The sequence below is a fragment of the Balaenoptera musculus genome, chromosome 3 (genome assembly GCF_009873245.2).
Source record: "Balaenoptera musculus isolate JJ_BM4_2016_0621 chromosome 3, mBalMus1.pri.v3, whole genome shotgun sequence".
Lineage (NCBI taxonomy): Eukaryota > Metazoa > Chordata > Mammalia > Artiodactyla > Balaenopteridae > Balaenoptera > Balaenoptera musculus.
In genome coordinates, this window is record NC_045787.1 from 164,087,367 (window position 1) to 164,106,965 (window position 19,599).

The 19,599-nt window shown below is 58.7% G+C and overlaps 3 protein-coding genes across 3 annotated transcripts; all 3 read right to left on the minus strand.

Annotated features, from left to right (window-relative positions):
• Positions 1-100: 100 nt before the first annotated feature.
• ICAM5 (intercellular adhesion molecule 5) lies at positions 101-6,623 on the minus strand. The gene is made up of 11 exons (XM_036847367.1): positions 6,542-6,623; positions 5,337-5,606; positions 4,834-5,154; positions 4,325-4,612; positions 3,678-3,932; positions 3,308-3,556; positions 2,573-2,815; positions 2,216-2,494; positions 1,875-2,114; positions 1,206-1,472; positions 101-454 (listed from the first exon to the last, which is right to left on the minus strand). The coding sequence occupies exons 1-11, from the start codon at positions 6,621-6,623 to the stop codon at positions 180-182; spliced, it is 2,769 nt and encodes a 922-aa protein (XP_036703262.1). The 3' UTR covers positions 101-179.
• A 1,653-nt stretch (positions 6,624-8,276) lies between these two features.
• On the minus strand, positions 8,277-9,336 carry ICAM4 (intercellular adhesion molecule 4 (Landsteiner-Wiener blood group)). Its single transcript, XM_036848678.1, has 3 exons — positions 8,943-9,336; positions 8,519-8,824; positions 8,277-8,395 (listed from the first exon to the last, which is right to left on the minus strand). Exons 1-3 carry the CDS (start codon positions 9,334-9,336, stop codon positions 8,277-8,279), a joined length of 819 nt encoding a protein of 272 aa, XP_036704573.1.
• Positions 9,337-9,727: 391 nt separating this feature from the next.
• Positions 9,728-18,846, minus strand: ICAM1 (intercellular adhesion molecule 1). Its single transcript, XM_036847012.1, has 7 exons — positions 18,694-18,846; positions 16,813-17,073; positions 12,583-12,891; positions 11,924-12,211; positions 11,589-11,843; positions 11,132-11,380; positions 9,728-11,048 (listed from the first exon to the last, which is right to left on the minus strand). Exons 1-7 carry the CDS (start codon positions 18,758-18,760, stop codon positions 10,867-10,869), a joined length of 1,611 nt encoding a protein of 536 aa, XP_036702907.1. The 5' UTR covers positions 18,761-18,846; the 3' UTR covers positions 9,728-10,866.
• Positions 18,847-19,599: the final 753 nt, after the last annotated feature.

A 19,599-nucleotide genomic window follows, 5' to 3' on the forward strand; every position in this document is an offset into this window, starting at 1 on the left:
AGTCCTTTATAAAAACTTTATTGGGGAAGGGGGGTAGAAAATGGGGGGTGACGCCCCTGGAATTGAATAAATAAATAAAATTAAATAAGTAAATAAATAAATAAATAAATAGAACAATAAATAAGCCCCCGTGTGAGCCTGGGGGGCGTCCCCCGGCCCGCGGGGAGAGGGGAGCGGGCTCACGCTGACGTCAGCTGGATGGCAAAGACCTCGCCCCCCGCCGGCGCCTCGGCGGTGCCCGCAGCCTCAGTTGCACCTTCGGCGCCCCCGCCCCCGCCGGCGCCGGCACCCGCGCCGTTGAGACACACGGCCTCACCCGAGCTCTCGGCCTCCTGCACATTATATTCGCCCTTCTTGCAGGCGGTGGACTGCACGTAGAAGGCCAGGCCGGCCCCCGCGGCCAGCAGCGCCGCTCCCCCAGCTGCGCCGCTCACAGCGACCCATAGCCACGGACCTGCGGGGTGCAGACGCTCAAAGAAGGTGGTCGAGCTCCCCCCGCCCGTCCAACACGCCAAGCCCGGGCCACTTCTGCCCCTCCCCACAGGCATGAGGTCCGTTCTCACGCGCCTGGCAGGGACCCCCAGGGAACCCAGCCTTGGAGGAAAGGAGAGACCCCAGTAAGGCCACCCCAGCTCGGGTGAGGCCCCAGACCCATTTTATGGGCCACCCCATCACAGGGAGGATATAAGCCCCTAGCCCCAGAGATACCCAGGAAGTCAACCAACTCTCCTCACCCTCAAAAGGATGGTGGGGTGGGGGAAACCCAGTCATTGCTCCACCCCAGAAAGACCCCAGCCAGCCCCAGAGATACGCGAAGCAGGAGCAGGATCTTGCTGGGCCCCCACCACTATCCTCTGCCCCTGTCCCTCTCCAAACCCCCTTCTCCACAGCCACACGATGGAAAGTGAATTGCATCAAGCCCTCACCACGCAGAACCCACGCAAAGTTAAGTCCCTCCTCACAGCAGTCACAGCCCCGAAGGTTCCCTTCCCTTGGGCTCCAGTCAGCTCCCTCTCCTTCCACTTGCCACCCCCAACGCGCCATCAAAGCCCCAAGGGCGCCCCTAATTTCCACCCTGGCTCACTTCTGTCTCATCTGTGGGGACTGAGAGGGAGGCAGGGACGGGGTCAAGAGTCCCAAGGCGCAGGTCACAGCCCCCTGTAGATCCCTCGCCCAGGCCCCCCCCCTCCCCAGCTGCTACTTACCAGCCACGCGCACGGTGATGCGCCGGGTGTGGCGCCCATGCGCGTTGGTGGCTGCGCACTCATACTCGCCGCCGTGGCTGCCCATAGCGCCCGCCACGCTCAGCGTGCTGTTGTTGCTTGACAGGCCGATGTTGAGCGCCCCCGGGGGCGCACGCCAGCTGATCTGGGCTGGGGGCCAAGCCTCGGCTCGGCAGGTCAGCGTGAAGTTCCCGCCTGGCCGCACGCCTCCTGGAGGCGAGGCAGCCAGCTCGGCCACGACGGGGCGGTCTACAGGGGACAGGAGGTTGAAGGGGCCAGCCGCTGACCGAGCGCCCCCTTCTGAGACCGCCCCTCCTGAGATGAGCAGGCGAAGATCCTGCCTCGCTTCAGAGCCCCCTCCCCCTACGACTGGACTGCTGTCGGGACTAAAATCCTGAGCCCTGCTTCACTGAATGGAAGGAGGTGGGGACCCACGCCAGGGCCCTTCAGACCCAGAACTTGAGGGTGCGGGGGCGGGCTCTTGTTCCCTAGAGTTTTCATTACCCTTAACATTTCATGTTAAGGCCAGGATTCCTTGTCCCCGGAAATGGGACTAGGGAGGTGCCCTTGAACTCCCCCGGGGAATCCCACCTCCTTTAGTCACTGTTCTAGAGACCGGATGCCCTCTATCTGGTGCTGCCCGCAACTCACATTCCACGCCCACGGTGACGATCCGGGCGTCAGTGCCGTGCGCGTTGGTGGCCAGGCAGTGGTAGACGCCTGCATCCTGTCGGGACACGCGCAGCCGCTGTGGCCGGGGCGCGCCCTCCCGGGAGCAACGCACTTGTGGGGAGGGGCGACCCCGGGCGGAGCAGGCCAGCGCAGCAGCCTCGGCGCCTTCCAGCCACGTCTGGTGACTTGGGCAGGTAGATTCATCCATTTGCGGTGGCGCTGCAAAACAGCCATGGGGTGGGGGCGGGGGGGCTCGTTGTTCAGGGAGAAGCCGGGACCTGGAACACCCCCTACTCCCCGCCCGCCTGGGCCTCGCTCACACTCCGCGCTCACGGTGACCATCTTGACCACGGAACCGTGCTGATTGGTGGCGTTGCAGATGTAGGTTCCGGGTGCCAGTTCTCTAGGGATTTGAGGGGCTCTGGGACCAGGGTCTGGGGGTGCCAGCGGCAGCAGCACCCCCTCACTGGTGCCTCCGGAGCCAACGCACTCCACGCTTGGCTCTGGCTTCCCATCCACCTCACAGGAAAACAGTCGCCCAGATCCTTCCACCCATGTCCAATTGCTAGGGCAGCTCACCTCCTCAAAACTGGGGCCATCTGGGGGGCAGAGGTACTGGACGTCAGGACAGGGTTATTCTGACGTACCCCATCTTGCCCTGTGTCGTCCCCACTCACATTCCACTGTGACGGCGACATTTTTGGCTGCAGACCCTCGAGCATTAGTGGCTTCGCAGCGGTAGGTGCCCGCGTGCTCCCGGACCACACGCAGTAGGCCCTCGACGACCCTGGCTTCCCCAGAGCGCACACAGTTCACGCTGGGTGGCGGGACCCCATGGGCCACACAGCTCAGGGAAGCCTCTGTTCCTTCCAGCCAGGTAATGCGTTCAGGGCAGCCCACACTGTCCAGCGCTGGTGCGTCTAGAGAGGGGAGTGTTGTTGAGTTTTGGGGTTTAGGGACAGGTCTAATGTCCCTGGACCCTTTTTCCCATCCCAGGCGGGTAGGCTACGCTCTGCACAGGGACACCGAAGCAAAGGAGTTTCTCTCCAGTCAAGCCGTGCACTGTTTTGGGACTTCCTGAGCCCTGAAGTGTGCTTTTTTTCCCTGATTCCTACAAAGTGCCCACAGGACCCTCCGCAGTCTTTAGCTTAAAAATTGTTAGCCAGTTTGGAGCACCCACGTTTCCAAGACTCAGCTCGAACGCCAGGCCGCAGGCCCCTGTGGACAAGTCCACCCCTTCCCCTCCATCCTCCTCTAAGACCTTGCCTTAAGCCGGCTCACCATCCCCTTGCCTTTCTCAAAATCCTGCTCAAAGGCACGCCTCAGACCCCTGTTTCCACCCTCCTCTGTAGTCAGGCCACCCCTAGACCCTGAGAACCAGACAGAGGTGCGCCCTATGCACCTCCACTCACACTCCACCGTCAGAGTCACGTCCTTGACCGCCTGGCCCTGGACGTTGGTCGCGGTGCAGCGGTAAGTTCCAGCGAGCGCGCGAGTGACGGGACCCAGCAGGCCCAGGGCCAGCACCGCCCCGCCGTCGGGCCGCGCGCAGTGCACCGAGGGCTCTGGGTTTCCGCGGGCCTCGCAGCGCAGCGTCTTCTCTGGTCCCTCTGGCCATGTCCAGCTCCTGGGACAGTCCGAATCGTCCAGCCGGGGGGCGTCTGCGGGCAGGGGCATGGGATACAAGAGGCTAGACGCGGACCGTGGGGAAATCCTCCACTTCCATGACACGGCCAGAGACCAGGCAGGCGGAGGTAGGCTAGAGGTTAAAGGCCAACTCACATAGGACGCGCAGCTCGGCGCTCTCGTTCTTGCTCAGGGTCTCCCCGTCAACTTCGAGGGTGGCGTCGCAGAAGAAGACACGCCTGTCGTCGTTCTCGGTGGCGTTTAGCTGGAGCTGGGCGGGCTGTCCCGGGACCGCGGCTGGAATTCCGTCTAGTGTGACTAGGGCTCGGGCCCCGGCTGCGCAGGTTACTGTCACCATCTTCCCCTCGGGGGCGTTGGGCTCGGTCAGGGTCAGGAGGGGTTCCGGGAAGCCTGGGGGCGGGGCATTGGCCGGGAGACCACTGACCATGCCCCTCCTGCGGTTCAAGGCTGCCCCTTATCAGCCCGAACCTTCCCCACTTCAGCCAAACCGTGGGTACCGTGCCCTGCCCCTCGGGCTGTTCAGGCTCCTCTCCCTTCTCGCCCCGCCCCCTTGAGGTGGTCAGGCCACATCTCTAGGGATCCTTGTCGGGTTTGCGACCTTCCCTTTTGGGCAGCTCAGACTCCGCCTCTCCAGCTACTATTGTCTTCCACCTGCCCCGCCCCTTCGGGACTCTCGGTCCACGTCTATTCCGATACCAGGGCCCCACCCACTATTTGCCCCGCCTTCGCCTTCCTCTGGCTCCATCCCCGAGCCGCCGAGGCCCCACTTCACTAGCTCTTACTGTAGACAGTCACGTTCTCTTGGGTCTCTCGACTCTCGCCCCCCAGGGTCACGTTGCAGACCAGCTGCCTGGCGCCCTCCTGCTCTGCGCTAGCTGTGGCTGTGGCAGTGGCCATGAGAGCGTCCCCCTCGAGGGTGACATCGGGACTCAGCCTCTGGTCCCCCAGCACCAGGTAGACCTCAGCCTCCGAGGCTGGAAACAGCCCGTCCATGGCGCAGCTTACAGGTCCTTCTGAGCCCACTTCCAAGAGCCGGGGGGCAGCGAGGCGAGGGGGTTCCGGAGGCAGGGCTGGGAGTAGAAGAACAGAGCTTGAACTTACGTATTGAACGCTCAATATGTTCTAAGCGCTTTACAGGCACTCTATTATGGTATTATCCTCAAGGCACAGAGAGGAAAATAACTTTCAGCTGGTGAGTGTTCGGGTAAGAATTAGAATTCAGATTTCTCTGCCTCCAAGCTTCTTAAACATCGGCCCGACCCCCCTTGGTCCCCTTCTCACACCCACTCACCGAAGGTTCGGAGCTCTCTGGGGGCTGAGCTGTTTTCAAACAGCCCCAGGCCATGCGGCCGAAGGTCCAGCTCAGCACGGCACGAGAAATTGGCCCCATGGTCCTCCCTCCGAGCCAGTACCGTGGCTGTGAGCACCGCACCCCGCGCTCGGGGTGGCTCTCCGGAGAAGCTGCGGCGGATCAGCTCCTGGGCGCCCCGCAACAGGGTCAATGTGAGACTCCCACGAGGCCCAGCGCCGGGGACCCTACAGCTCAGGGTGAAGTTCTCGCCCACTGGCTGCCAGGCAGGCAGCGGCACCAGTTCTACACGATCCGGCCGTTCTGCAAGGGGGGAACCACGGCTGTTGGAAATGCCAGGGCTCAGCACGACAGGGCTTGGAACCCAGGGGCCAAGAGGGGGAGGGCGTGTTGATCCAGAGGGTGGGGCCTGTAGGAGAGGACCCCGTGACCCAGGGGGCGGGGCCTGGAAGGGAGGGAAAGTAGCTTGGCCTCTGAGAACTCACGAAAAGTGCGAATGAGCCCACGCGCCTGCAGTGTGCGTCGCGCGCAGCGGAAGAAGCAGACGGGCTGGGTCTCCGGCTCTCGGATGTCCACCAGCTGCCGCGCCAGCCAGCGCAAACCCCTCTGGGTCCCATTCCGGCGCAGCGAGGTCTCCAGGCCACCGCGCTCGGGCCGTGGGCAGTTGGTGCTGCAATTCAGCCACAGCGATCCCCCGCGTTCCACGAGCGCCACGCGGGGCTGTAGGTCCGCCCAGAAAGGCTCTTGCGCGACCACTGCCCGGAGAAACGCGAGCTCAGCCTGGGAGCCACCTCCCTGGGATCTAAGAGCCCCTATGGAGACTCAGGATTCCCAGGGAACGAGCAGAGGCCACAGCCAGGAGTCCCAAGTCCTGCCCAGGTCTCAGGTTTACAAGCGCGCTCCCACGGTCCAGACCTCGAGGGTGTCTCTGGCACATGGCAGCGGAGAGCCCTTCTCTCCAAGGTGCGGATGGAGTGACGGGGAAGAATGGGGGGAGGGGAGAGATGAGATGAAACATGGGGTTTTCAACGCACACAGCAATGCTGGGAAGAGGGGACCCCAGGTGGGGGAAGGGAAGCGAACTGGTTCTCACGGTTCTCGCCAGGAGAGGGGAGACGACTGTGGTTGAAGCGAGGGCAAAAGAGAGATGAGGCTGAGTCAAGCAAGGCTAAGGGAGGATTCCAAACCCGGGTGAAGAGTACGGAGAGAGGACGCGGGGCTGGGCTCATGAAAGGAACCGCGGGAACAGCCGATGGACTCGGTTGCCAGGGCTCCGGGTGGAGCGGGAACAGCGCCTCGGAGTCACGGCAGTTGGTGAGATTGGGTCTTCGTGGATTTCGAGTGGTGAAGATGCCAGTCCGTGGACCATGGTGCATAGCAGAGCGTGAGGAGGTACCCCGGGAGGGGACAGGGGAGATAATGGAGTCTCCAGAGCTCGAGGCTGGGTGCAGAAGAGCACCCAGGATCTCGAAGAAGGTAGGGTAGAGACCTGAGTGAGCGAGGAGTCAGGAAGCTTGGTCTCCAGTGTGTGTTGGGGGGGAAGAGGGATAGAGAAGAAGGCCCTGGGCTCAAGGTGGGGACAGAAGCGTGGGAGCGAGGCGAGGGCGCAGCGGGGAGGGGCTTGTGGCCGCTTCTCAGGTCCAGAAACTACGACCTCGCCCTGTCCACCCTGAGCCGGACCGGCTCTTACCTGAGAGACCGAAGAGCCCCAGGCCCAGGGCAGCCCAGAGGCCGAGCAGTGCCCGGTGCAGCCCTGGCGAGGGTCCTGGCATCGCCGCCGCGGGGGAAGCGCAGGAGGCGAGGGGAGCGCGAGCGCTGAGCTGGGCTAGAGGACTGCGCGGCGCGGCGGGTGGGGTGTGGAGGAGGCTGAGTTGCGCTTGGGGATTGGTTTAACGTTGGTAACTTGGTTTCCAAGGAGGGGGCGGCAGCAGAGGCGGCGCGGGGAGGGCGGGAAGGCGAGCGTGCACCAGGCTACCGGCCTTGATGAAGGCGTGCTGGCAGGAGCGAGCGACCCCCAGGGTCTACATGGAGGCCGGACCCATTGCCCGGAGCCTTCTGGGGGCGGCTGCACACTCCAGCGTCGTCCCCGGCGGCGACGCTGAGGTGGTGGGGATGCAGGGTTGCCCTTCTCAAACCCCCACCCCACCCCTTGCTTAGATGCTATGATAATGAGCTGGACTCCGAGCTCCGCCTCCACATTTAGCCCCTCCCACCATCCCCCCCCCCTTGGAGCAGAGATGGGTTGGGGGCTAGGAGAGATTTGAGACGCGCAGGCTGGGGATGAGAAGGCTCTAGGGGAGGATGTGGGGACGCCTCCCTCACCGATCCTTCCCCTTTTAACCCCTGGGAGCTGAGGGTTACAGCTACGCCTCTAGTCTTTCTCTGGCTCCGCCCCCGCACGCGACAGAAGGGGCGGGGACGAAAGTGACAGCGAGTTGGGAACATGTGTGCGTGCGCGCAGCGTTCTCGGGCGTCTAAATTAGGGTCGGCTCGGCTCTGGGTCTGTATTTACCCAGCGTGCAGCGGGCACGTGTCTACGCGACTTGTGTGAGCAGGAGCCGCCAAAGAGCGCCTCTGAATCCGCTTTCTGCTCGGCGGGCGGGGCCCTGGACCACGCGGGCCTTGCCAGGCATCCACTGCAGGCCCCGATTCTGCGTCCACGCGAGACCAAGAGACCAACTGTGATACTTTTGACTCCGCATCTGGGTTCCAGGTTTGGACACCCTCCATGTGCTCACCAGGCCCGGTGACTATCAGGGACGTTTCCAGGATGCGAATCTGTGACATACACCCCCCCCCCACCCCACCATCTGGTTGCTCCTTCCCTGCAGTCAACACATGGGTATCTTTTCTGCGTATCCACGTCCCTCACAATGTACATTTGACCCAGCCCACCTGTGCTCTCACTCCCAGAGCTAATGGTGAACTATGGGGATTAGTTCTCTCCCCACCCCTGCCCTCCAGGAAAGTGCAGGGTCTAAAGGGGGGGGGGCAGGAAACTTAACATCCAACCAGAGCTGCTGCGTGGCAGCGCTGGAGCCAATCAGGAGAAGCCACACCACGAACCAGCCTTCCCACAGGCTAAAGCCCCCCTGGGCCCATGCCTTGCCCCTCTGCACCGCACTGATGATACCCGCGGGAGAGGTTTTTACTACGTCGGCTGGGAATGCAGAGGGAATGGGGCTCCGGCAAGGGAGACCAGAGTGAAAAACCTCAGGTGCCCTCAGGGAGACAGGAATTTGGAGAAAATGATAGAGGCAAGGCCAAAAAAGAAGACCACTTCAGTCAGAGGAGGTGCACTAATGGGGGACCTTTATGCCCAGGGGCAGAAGCTGGCTGAGGAAGGCTTTATTGATCCAGGCAAGGTTCCCCCAAATGTTCCAGATTCCTCTTTCCTCCAGCTCAGCCAGCATGGACCACTGCCTCTATGCCCGAGACTTCATCGATAGGTACTTTCTCAGGCAGAGGGCCCCCACTACAAGAAGGATCCCCACAAGGGCTGCGATGGAGGTGGAGGCCAAGGCTTTGGACGCAGGGCTCCAAGCTGGAGACAAGAGGGGAGAATTAGGAACAGAGCACTTGGAGGTGTGAGGACCCGCATGGACATGCTCTGGCTTGGCCCACATAACCCTTCCCCACTCTTCCCAGGATTATAAGGGTGCCTCACCGAGGACCGGCAGCGTCACGGGTGCCGAGCTACTGAGGACCACCAGGCCATCGAGATTGAGGCGGGCGTGGCAGGTAACGGGCTGCCCGAAGTCACTGGGCCTGGCGCGTAACGCGTAAGTCAGCGTCACGTTGGCCAGATCCCGGCCGGTGAAGCGCTCCAGGCTCTCGGAGTAGATGACGCGGCCACCGCGCCTCAGAGTCACCACCAGGAAGCCCACGGGGAACACGTGCGTCACATGGCAGCGCAGAGTGTACTCACTGCCCATTAAGACCGGAGGCTCCAGGATCACGCTGCGTGGCTGTTCTAAAGCAAGAGGGGGCCGCTGGGCAAGGTCCGAGGGCTCCCCCTAGCGCGACTGTCAGTTACCCCCGCTCCGTCCTCCTCCCCTCACCCCAGCCAGGCCTGAGCCCCTGTCCCTCACTGTAGGCGGTAATCCTGGCGGTGGCCCCCCGCGTTTCTCCCGCGCAGGTGACGAAGCAGTGCACATCGGAGCTCCAGGCCCTCACATCCAGCAGCTGATAGGATACCCAACCGGGCCCACTGAGCGTGTCGCCTCGCCGCAGCTCGGTGCGGAGGCTGGAACCCTCCGGTCGGGGGCAGCTGCTGCTGCAGTTGAGCCACACTGAGGCCCCCGGCGGCACGGCCTTGAACTCGGGGCTTATGCGCACCCAGAAGGGTGCTGAGGTCTCCGGGGGCGCGGGAGAGGGGCCTCCCGGGCCTTGTGTCCGCGCACCCCAGCGCCTCCGCGCGCTCCCGCCTCGCGGGTAGGAGGGCGACAGCAAAAGCAGCAGCAAGAGGAGGAGCAGAGACCCCATGGCAAAAAGCCCGGACTGAGGGGCCCCGCGCCAGGGAGCCAAGGCTGGCTCTGGAGATAAGGAGGCCCGCAGCACCGCCTCCTCAGCCCCACCCCGGGGAGAGAGAGACAGAGGCTCCGAGGGGCCCCGGAGCCCTGCGGTATACACCCCACTCCCACAGCTTAAGAATGGGATTCTCCACCCCATTCTAAACCAAATGTCATCGTGTTTTTCTGGAGAGGGATCTTTAATTTTCACTGAAGTCTCAAAAGGCCCTAATAAACCCCAGATTTGGATTAGAGCCTGAGGGCTGGGCCTTGAACTGGCAGCCTTCTCTTGGGGCAGGAAGTGGGAGGATAGGCTAGAAAAGGCTCCAGCTGGACATGACACCTCCCCTCAACTCACACAAGGCTGGAAGGATGAAATAGCTTTATTAGCACAAGGGAGAGGCTTCCGCAGTTGGGAGGGGGTTCTCCCAGGCCTCTCCTCCCCGCTGCCTGCAGGAGCCTCATCGCTGCAGGAATTTGGAGCTGCAGACTGCTCTGTTCTTGCATGGTCCCACTGAGATGGAAACAGGTAGGACAAGGCAGGGACACACAGGGGTTGGGCACAGTTTCATGGGACTCCATGGTTTAGCTATCAAGGAGTGAACACCCACGTTTAGGCATGCCACCAAGTGTCATTGTGACCACTAGCAGACATGGGTATAGGTGGAGAGGTGGATTAGCAGAGGTCAGTGCCAGTGCTGGGGTGTAAGGGCTCAGTGGGTCATCTCTGGGCATGTCACCAGCTATACCTTGTCACCATTACTAATCCCTTTCTGGGAGAAAGCAGCTTGGCCAGTGGAGTGGGAAATTCTAGCCCCACTTAATCTTTTTGCCAGGCACTCTTGTGCAGTGCACAGCCAGTACAACTGTAGCTGGCGACCCTGAATGAGATTAGACTGAGAGCTCCCTGAGGGCGGGAATCAATGTTCTTCTTGTTTACCATTCTAGCCCACATAAAAGGCACTCAATAAATAGCTAGTAAAAGAACAAATGAATAAATATGTCATCATCAAGAGCTGGGAACAGTCTGTGGACAGCAATGCTGGAGCTGGCTTCTGTCAGGACGTGTGGGGATTTGTGTTTCAGAGCTGCATGTGTCTGTGCAGGGCCACTTCTCTCTTAGGACTGTAAGGCCTCAGCACACGCAGTAGGGGGTGAGTTTCAATGTTTCCCAGTTGGGTGTCCCCATGTTGGAGGTGAGGGTCTCCATCATACACCCTCCGGCCAGGTCAGACTTTGACATCCCTCACATTCATGCCCTGAGGCTTGGCCCCTTCTTTTGTCTCGGTCCTGTGGCTCCACATCAGGTGTGAGGCCTGGGGGTTATAAGTGTGCAGGGGCCATGACCCCAGATGCTGTCTGTATCCTGACTGGGGTCTCTCTCCTGTCCTCTGGCACCCTGGGAAGGTGGGTACAGCTGAATGGCATATGTCCACCATTGTTTGATGCAGCCCTGCTTGTGACGGTTTGGGGGCTGAGGAGGTCCTGTCCTGAGGGGGTAGGCTCAGGGCGGCGTGGCTGGTGTGTTCAGTTTCATGGCAGCCTCTTCCTGGGCCTTCCGGGCCTTCTGTAGCTCATATTTCTGGATCTTCCTCTGGTAGTTATAGATGCAAGCGGCTGTGCCCACAGTGCCCAAGATGATCACAGATGCCACCGGAATGACGATGGCCATGTTATTCTGGTGGTCTGTGGGGAGGACACAGGGGGCAGTGAGGGTTGAGCTGCCCTCACTGCCCCTGCCCTGCCCAGCCCTGAACTCCAGCACTTACAGATCACATTGATGACAACTTCACGGGTAACCTCACCGCAAGTGCTGGTGGCCCGACACTGGTAGGTGCCCGCCACCTCCCGCTTGACGGGCCTCAGGTCCCCAATGGGTAGCAAAGCCCCATCCTCTTTCCGGCTACAGTTCAGCTTGGGGGTTGGGTTCCCCCAGGCCTGGCACCTCAGGGTCTGCTGGGAGCCTTCCTGCCATGTCCAGTTTCCCAGGCAATCCCTCTCATTTAGTCGGGGGCCATCTGAAGAAACACAGCAAGATGAGGGACGGGGTCAGGGACCAGGACATCACTCACCATCTAGGTCTAGGTAAGAAGACTTAGGTAGGAATCTGGGGAAGGGGCTCACCAGGGTGGGGGTGGGAGTGGGCCTTAGTGGAGGCAGGAGTTCTTGGGGTCTTAGGGGTTGGGCCTTGGAGGTCAGGGGTCATTGTCTAGCGGCCCCACTCACACAGGACACGGAGCTCCCGGGTCTGGTGCTTGTGTACCACCTGCTCGGCCACCTCCAGGGCAGCAGAGCAGAAGAAGCTGCGCCCGTTGTCCTCGGCGCTGGCATTCAGCTGCAATTGGGCCCTCGGGCCCGGAGGTCTGGCTGGGGCCCCGTTCAGCGTCACCACAGCTCCAGCCTGGGCCTCACACTCCACGTTCACCGTAGTCCATTCCGAGACCTCGGGCTGGCTCAGGGTCAGGTTGGGAGCCGGGAAGCCTGGAGGTGGGGCGCACAGTGAGCCCCGCCCCTGGCATTAGCCCCACCCCTTCGGAAGCCCCACCTGGGTTTCTACTTACTATAGATGGTCACGTTCTCCTGAGACCTCCGGCTCTGCCCTCCCAGATTCACCGCACACGTCAAGTACTGGTCGCCTTCTTCCTCCACCTTTCCCTTGACCCAGGCTTTGGCCAAGAGTGAGTCATTATTGTACGTGATTGTGGGTTGCAGCCTCATGTCCCCCAGTGCCAGGTGGACCTCCGCCTCCGAGACTGGGAACAGCCCACCCAGGGTGCAGTTCACCTGCCACTCTGTGCCCACTTCCAGTACCCGGTGGGTAGCAAGGTGCGGGTCGGTCGTTGGTAGGACTGGCGAGAGACAGTGGGTGTAAACAGAGAGGAGACAGACATCCTGAAGCCCTTTCCTGGGGCATTTTCATTCCCCCATCTGGAACACTCTCTTCCTGGGAAACTGTGGCCTGGGTCACCCTTGTCCCAGGACACGTGTACCACTTGCCCTGGGTCACAGCCTTCTCAGAGGATCCTGCAGTCCAGGCACCGCATCCCAGAACACTCCACCCTAGTGGCCAAGAAGATGCTCTTCCCAGAAGCCTTTGCAATCAAGGTTGCCACCTTCTCAGCGCACCCACGGCCAGGGGCCTCTCCTTCCCAGAGACCCCGCACCCCAAGCACGAAATCCCTGTCATCCCATCCTCTCTGCTGGCTCCCCAGTGCCTCACCAAAGGTTTGGAGCTTCCTGGGAGCCGAGCTGTTCTGGAACAGTCCCAGCCCTTGGGACCGCAGGTCCAGCTCCGTGCGGCAAGAAAAATTGGCACCGTGGTCATCTCTGGTCGCCAGCACCGTGACCGTGACCTCGGCAGGCTCCCCATTTCCCGTTGGCTGCCGGCTCAGCTCCTTCTCCCCGTGGAGCAGCACCACGGTGAGGTGGTCCCGGGGGGCCCCACCGGACACCATGCAGCGCAGGATGAGGTGCTTGCCCACGGGCTGCCAGGGCGGCAGGGCGGCCAGCTCCACGCGTTCCGGGAACCCTGGAGGGGAGGGGAGTGTTGTTTGAACTGGCTGGCCGCCCGCCCACAGGAGTGTTGGGGCCCTGGCTACACCTGCTCGGGAAGTCTCACCACGCTCTCCCCAGAACACACCCCAAACCACCTAAGCTAGAGAGGAATGTTAAGAGCTTCAGGATAACCCAGTGAGAAGTCCCCAAGTGGTTGTGAAGGAGGCAAAATCAATCTTTATTCACTGCAGCATCTGAGAGTGAAAAGTGGGAAAGAGTTTCGAAGTCCATTGCCAGGAGTCCCGGCAAATAAATACAGTCCGTTTAAGCTGCCCAGTCTCTAGACGTTGTTGTAAAAAGACTCCTGTTCTTCATTCTCCTCTTTTTGGCCTTAGCATTTTTCCCCATAGCATCCCTCATCTCTGAGGTACAAGATCATCTACTCAGTTAATTTGCTTTTCCACTATTCCTGCCATGGAATGTCAGCCCAGGAGGGCAGGGATCTTTGTCTCTTTTGTTCCCTGTTGTATCCTTGACACCCGATAAGCACTCTATTTTTTTTTTTTTGGCCACGCCCCGTGGCTTGCGGGATCTTAGCTCCCCGACCAGGGATCGAACTCACGCCCTTGGCAGTGGAAGCGCAGAGTCTTAACCACTGGACCACCAGGGAAGTCCCTTAGGCACTCTACGTTTGTAGAAAGAATAAGGTTGAGCCACCCACAGCGATTCGAGGCCTTTCAGGAGCTTGCTTTTAAGGGTTCCCGAATGAACCGTGTGATCCCCTGAAATGTTAAAAATCTAAGAACAACCCACAGACCCTCAAAACGAAACCCTGAATATCCCCTGAAAACACCACACGCGGGCTTGGTTTCCGCAGGCCAGGGTCTCCATTCTGCATGAGGTAACAGAATTCCAAGCCTGGATCGCCAGTGGAAATTGCCAGCAGAGCCCCGGTGAGCTGTGGCTTAGCCTGAGACTCACCCCCCCACTCCAGGCTCCCTAAGGAGGGGTCTTGAAGCCTCCCACTTTTAGACCCTTCTCAAGAGGCCCTGAAATGTCACTTAAACAGTAGTGATGTTGGGAGTTGATTTTTGGACATGAGTCCACCCTCTCCCCAGGTTACCAGCCTCCTGAATAAAGCAACCTTTCCTTTTCCAACCTAAGGAAAAAAAAAAAAAAAAAGCAGTGATGTTAAAGTGTCAGGAGCCTGGAGTTGATTCCTAGCTTTGCTGATTCTTTGCTATGGCCTGTGGGGGAGTGACTTTGCACACTGGAACAGTCCCAGCCCTCGGGGCTACAGAAATGAAGCCTCAGTTTTCTAAGCTGTAACCTGGGGCTAATGAAGGTAGGACTATTATTATTATTATTAGGACTATTATTAATCCACTTCAGAAGTTGAGAGTGACTGTAAATGGGCATGAGGTTACTTTATTTTTTGACTTTTGATTAAATGTTTATTCATTTTAATTTTGCTTTTTTAAAAATTTTGAGGGGCTTCCCTGGTGGCGCAGTGGTTGAGAATCTGCCTGCTAATGCAGGGGACACGGGTTCGAGCCCTGGTCTGGGAAGATCCCACATGCCGCAGAGCAACTAGGCCCGTGAGCCACAACTACTGAGCCTGTGCATCTGGAGCCTGTGCTCCGCAACAAGAGAGGCCGCGATAGTGAGAGGACTGAGCACCGCGATGAAGAGTGGCCCCCGCTTGCCACAACTAGAGAAAGTCCTCGCACAGAAACGAAGACCCAACACAGCCAAAAATAAATAAATAAATTAATTAATTAAAAAAAAATAGGAAACACTTTAAAAAAAAATTTTGAAGCCAATATATTGTGTTTTCCACATCTGAAATTTTTTTTTTGTGGTTACTTTTTAAGGTGAGATATATGTTCTTAAACTAGATTGTGGTTGTACAACACTATAAATACTCCAAACTTCATTGCAGTGTATGCTAAAAGCTGTTAAAAAAAAAAAAAAAAAGGTTGAGAAAACCCTCAGACATCCAACTCTTACCTCTGACCATCTGTTGCAAACTCCAACTTGCAGAGCTGATGGCCCCCTCAAACCACAGCCTCCAAATGGAACTCACATCTTGGAGCCCAGGTCTTTCCCCTGAAGCCCAGACTGGGGGAGGAGGTCTGTTCTGCCTGTACCTCTCCTTGACTCCCCATCTTTAGCCCCTCACTAAGTCCTGGTCACTCCACCCTTCAAATATTTGTCTGCCCCTCCCTTCTTGCATACGAAACTGCCCTCAACATGCCCGACCTGGACTGGGTCCACGGGCAGCTGCTCTCTGGCTTCCTGTAAGGTCAGCCCTCTGCTTTGGATCCCTGGCCTGCTCACACACCCTCCATGGCTCCCTGTCACCCTAAGAAGAAGGTCTCAGCTCCTCGGCCTGGCATTCAAGGTCCTGCCAAACTCAGCTCCAGCCACACCGATCTGTTGATATTCAGTCCCTCTTGCCTCCCCAACCCCAGGTCAGCATGTTTCCCCACTCCAAATCTTTGCCCAGGCTATTCCCTCTGTCTAGAATGCCTGTCTTTACCAACTCCTACGCATCCTTCAAGGCCCAGTTAGGGGTCACCTCCTGCAGGAATTACAACTCTTTCTAGAGAAAGTTCAGCCACCCAGAGATGCTCCCTCATCTTTACACTGGCAGTGGGGCAGGACCAAGCTAGAGTCTCTCCTAGGTGACCCCTTGCTACTGTGTGCAGCCGTCTGTTCCATTTCACAGAGGTGAAAACTAAGGCAAAGTCTGGCACCCAAAGAGGGAGAAATGTATCAGGGCCAGGACTCAAACCTGGAGGGTTGGGCTTTCAACTCTCAGGGTGAGATGCAGAAGGTCCTGTGAAGAAGTTTTCTGGGGGTTTTCAGAGGCCACTGGGAATGTTTGGGGACTTCCCTCACTTGGCCAGCAGCTGCTCAGACATCCTCCAAATCAGAAACAAAGCTGATGTTTGCCCCAAAGCTTCTTTTATGCAGGCACCCTGAAGGTGGAATGTCCTCCAGGCCTCACTGCATCATTAGACCCTTCCGAGGAGGTCTCATGTGAAAATCAACCAGGAAGCCACGTATTCCCCCCTCCCCCCTCCCCACATCAGAGTCACCAGTTAGTGAGGCCCACGCTGGGACTAGAACCCAAGGTTGTCTGATCCCAAGGCCAGTTGGCGAGTTCTCTTTCTTTTTTCCTTTTTTATTTTGTTTTGTTTTCATCTCAATTTCATTTATCTATTTATTGCTTACAGTCATGCTAACTCACTGTCACACTTCAAAATGCCCAAAGTAAAAAAAAAAGGCACATGGAGAAAACTCGCCCCCTGCGCTCTCCCGGAGCCCTACACCTTCCTCACAGCCAGCTAATATTGTCATTTGTTGTATTTCCTTTCAGGGCTCTTTAATGCAGAAACACAGCCTCCCTAACCCGGCCCCCATGGCTCCTTAACACTGTGGTTGGCATGACACTCATTCTGGGCATACCTTACTTTTGAACATGACAATACATCTCGGAGCGTCTGTCTCATTCTTTTACACGGTTGCATACTATTCCATGAGATGACTGAACCACAGTTTCTCTCCCCAGCCCTCTACATTTGAGTGCCTTGCAAACTTTTGCCCTTTCAGATCAAGCCACAGTGAATAACCCCACACTCCCTCAGTACCCTTGTGGGTGGGGACACCTATAGGCCCAATTCCCAGGAGTGGGTTTTCTGTGTCAAAGGACCCACGCATGTGACATTTTGAGGACTGAGTCCATACTTGGAAGTCACCCCCAAGGAAGTTCAAGGAAGGGTTCTAGATGACAATGAGACTTTCCGAAGATGGGCCCCCTTGCCCTTCAGTGAGACCCTGCCCCCCCCCCACCCCCAAGTAACAAAGGCTGTTCCAACCTGCTGGGGACTCCCCTGTCCACCTCCCCAACCCAGTCTGCCTAGTCCAGCCCCTGGGCCCAGCCACTCACAGTATACGGTGAGGTTCATCAAAGCTGATGCCTGGCCACTGGGACAGCTTGAATAGCATATTGGCATGCTGTCTTTTTGCACGCCACTCAGTTCAAAAATCTTCCAGTTGTTCCCATGGTCTACTTCCCTCTTGGCCAGCTGAGTCTCTAGGCCCAACAATGTGTGTTGGTCACAGGAGGTACTGCAGTTCACCGTTATGGAGCTTCCTCGGGGTATGATGGCATTTGGAGGCTGCACTGATGTTTGGGCACCTCCAGGCCCTGGAACCAAAAGATGAGGAGGGGTCAGGCATGACAAATCGGGCTCATCAACATTACTGCATCCAGCCTGTTCTGGGTGCTGGGGACACAGCCTTGAACAAGACAAAACTCTGCTTTCAGTGTGGGAGACAGAAAAATTCATGAACAAACAACATAATTAATAACTGATGCTGACAAGAGCTTTGGCAAAAACAAAATGGGATGATAGAACAGACAGTGCCTTGGTGACAGGGTAATGTGTGAGCAGAGATCTGGATGATGAGCAGGGGCTGGCCATCTAGAGAAAAGGGAAATGAGTTCCAGGCAAAAGGAGCAGCAAGTGCAAAGGTCCTGAGGCAGGGTGGCTGGAGCAGAGTCACAGGGATGAGTTGGGGGGAAATGAGGTCAGGAAGATCATGCAAGCGGTGTTAAGCCATGCCAACGAAGCGTTCTTCACTGCGGGGACAATGGGCAGCCACGGAGGATTTTAGCAAAAGAGGGGCATGAAGTCAGTGTTCTTTTCCCCCCCAAGAGGTCAGGTGGAGGGAGTCAGTCCTCCAGGGATGAAGGGGTTCCAATCAGGCTGGTTCCTCACCCACTTGGACAACTGGTTTCCCCTCTCAGGACCTCACTTTCCCCATCTGTAAAGTGGGTGAATATAGTCACCCCAACCCCTGCTGATGCAAGTAACTCCTAGCACAGGGCAGGTAGCGAGTGGCTGCAGGTAAGAAGGAGGGGGCTTGTTGGGATTAGCTCCCGCAGACTGTGGTGACTCCAAAGCTAAAAAACAAAGTCCGTCTGAGCCCACCCATCTGAAAGCCCCCCGCCCCAAAGATCTCTGCCTTCAGCTTTGGGCCTACTCCATCTGGGATGGAGGCGTGTGGAAACAGCAGCTCCATGAATTCTCCAGGGTGATTCTGGGGTCGCTTCCACTTCACAGAGGGAAATGGTGAGACCTGAAGGGAGGTCACTCAGCTAGAAAGTGGTAGAGTCCAGATTAGAGTCCGGATTAGAAGCCTTCATTGAGCTGGTAACCGCGGTGTACTCTGCTCATGAATTTTTCACTCTCCTGCTTCCCGACACTGACCACCATTTGAGACCAACTGTCCCCCTTCTCCCCTCCCTCCTAGCTGGAGTTGATGAAGGGCTGCTGGGGCATCCCACTCCTTAGCCTCTGCTTCCTTGGCAAGTCAGCCCTGGAATTCCCCTGAGCAGAGTCCTGGACTTACCCCAAGGTCACGGGATGAGGAACAGAATGTCTGTGTGTGTGGGGGGGGTCCCAGTCTACCTAAGCTTGGCACGGAGCCACATCTCTACACGGTCTGACCACCTCCTGGGGCCAGGACACAACCGCTGTGAGGTGAACGCTATTAACTTCTCCATTTTACAGCTGAAAAACTGAAGCTCCTCTGGGACGGGCAGCCCATAGTCCGAAGGCACACAGCAAGCCATGATGTAGGGTCTGGATTTGAACCCATGGCTGTTGACTTTCAATCGATGGCTCTAGCCCCAACTTGCCATGAACAGCTACGTAAGTACCAGTGTCCCCAGTCGGTGGGGAGCCGGTCCTCCCACCGCTCCCAGGGCGCAGCCCAGATCCCAAGAGCTAGCCCGACGGCAGCCCCCCGACCCCTGACTCACCTGGGAGCAGAGCCCCGAGCAGGACCAGGAGCGCAAGCATCGCGGGATGGGCAGCGCCGGGAACCATCGCAGGCGGAGGCAGGGCTGACGAGGTGGCGCAGAGGCGTGGGCGCGGACTGTGGCGCTGAGGACCTTGTGGGTCCTTTTATAGCGGCCAGCCAAGGGGGGCCGAGGGGGCGGTGCTGCCTTCCCGGAAACCTCGCGCTTTCCTCTCCGGAACGAGGGCTCTGGCATTTCCGGATTGAGAGGGTGCCGGGGCCGAGCAGGGTTGTCCCCTCTCGCCGGCCGCTTTCGCACCGGAATTTCCGAATTGAAGTAGTGAGGGCTGCCTGGCGGCAGCGGTCAGAAAACAACCCGGAGACTACTCCCGGCGCTAGGGGTCCCGTCCCTGGGCTCGGCTACCCTTGATTCTGCGTGTACACAGCGCTTTATTGGATACTGCCAACCACCCTGGACGGTAGGGACTGCTATTGTGTCCGTTCCACAGAGGGGTAAACTGAGGCTCCAAGGTGCGAGGGCATTCGAACTCAAGTCTGACTCCCCAGCACAAGCAGGCCTCTTTAACCGAGTGGACGGTCCCTCGTTTCGGTGGGGCCCCAGGAATCCTCCGGGGGCGCTCTCGATCAAGGGTGCCCCTCCCCAAAGGGTCATGTCCCCGCCCAGCTGACACCGAGATTTCCTGAGAAGCGGCCGCAGAAAGCCCAGGCACTTTCAGGCGCCTGTGAACCCTGGGGGAGAGGACGCAAGGCGCATCACGTCCGGGGCTCCGCGTCCCCCACCGATGGGCGCTCCCACTCCCCCGCGGCCTCGCTTCCCCTTTCGGCCTCCAGCGCGGGGGCGTCTTTACAGCTTCCAGAAAAAGGAAGGAAGCCGCGTGGTCCTGACGTGCCGAGCCCCTCCGTTGCA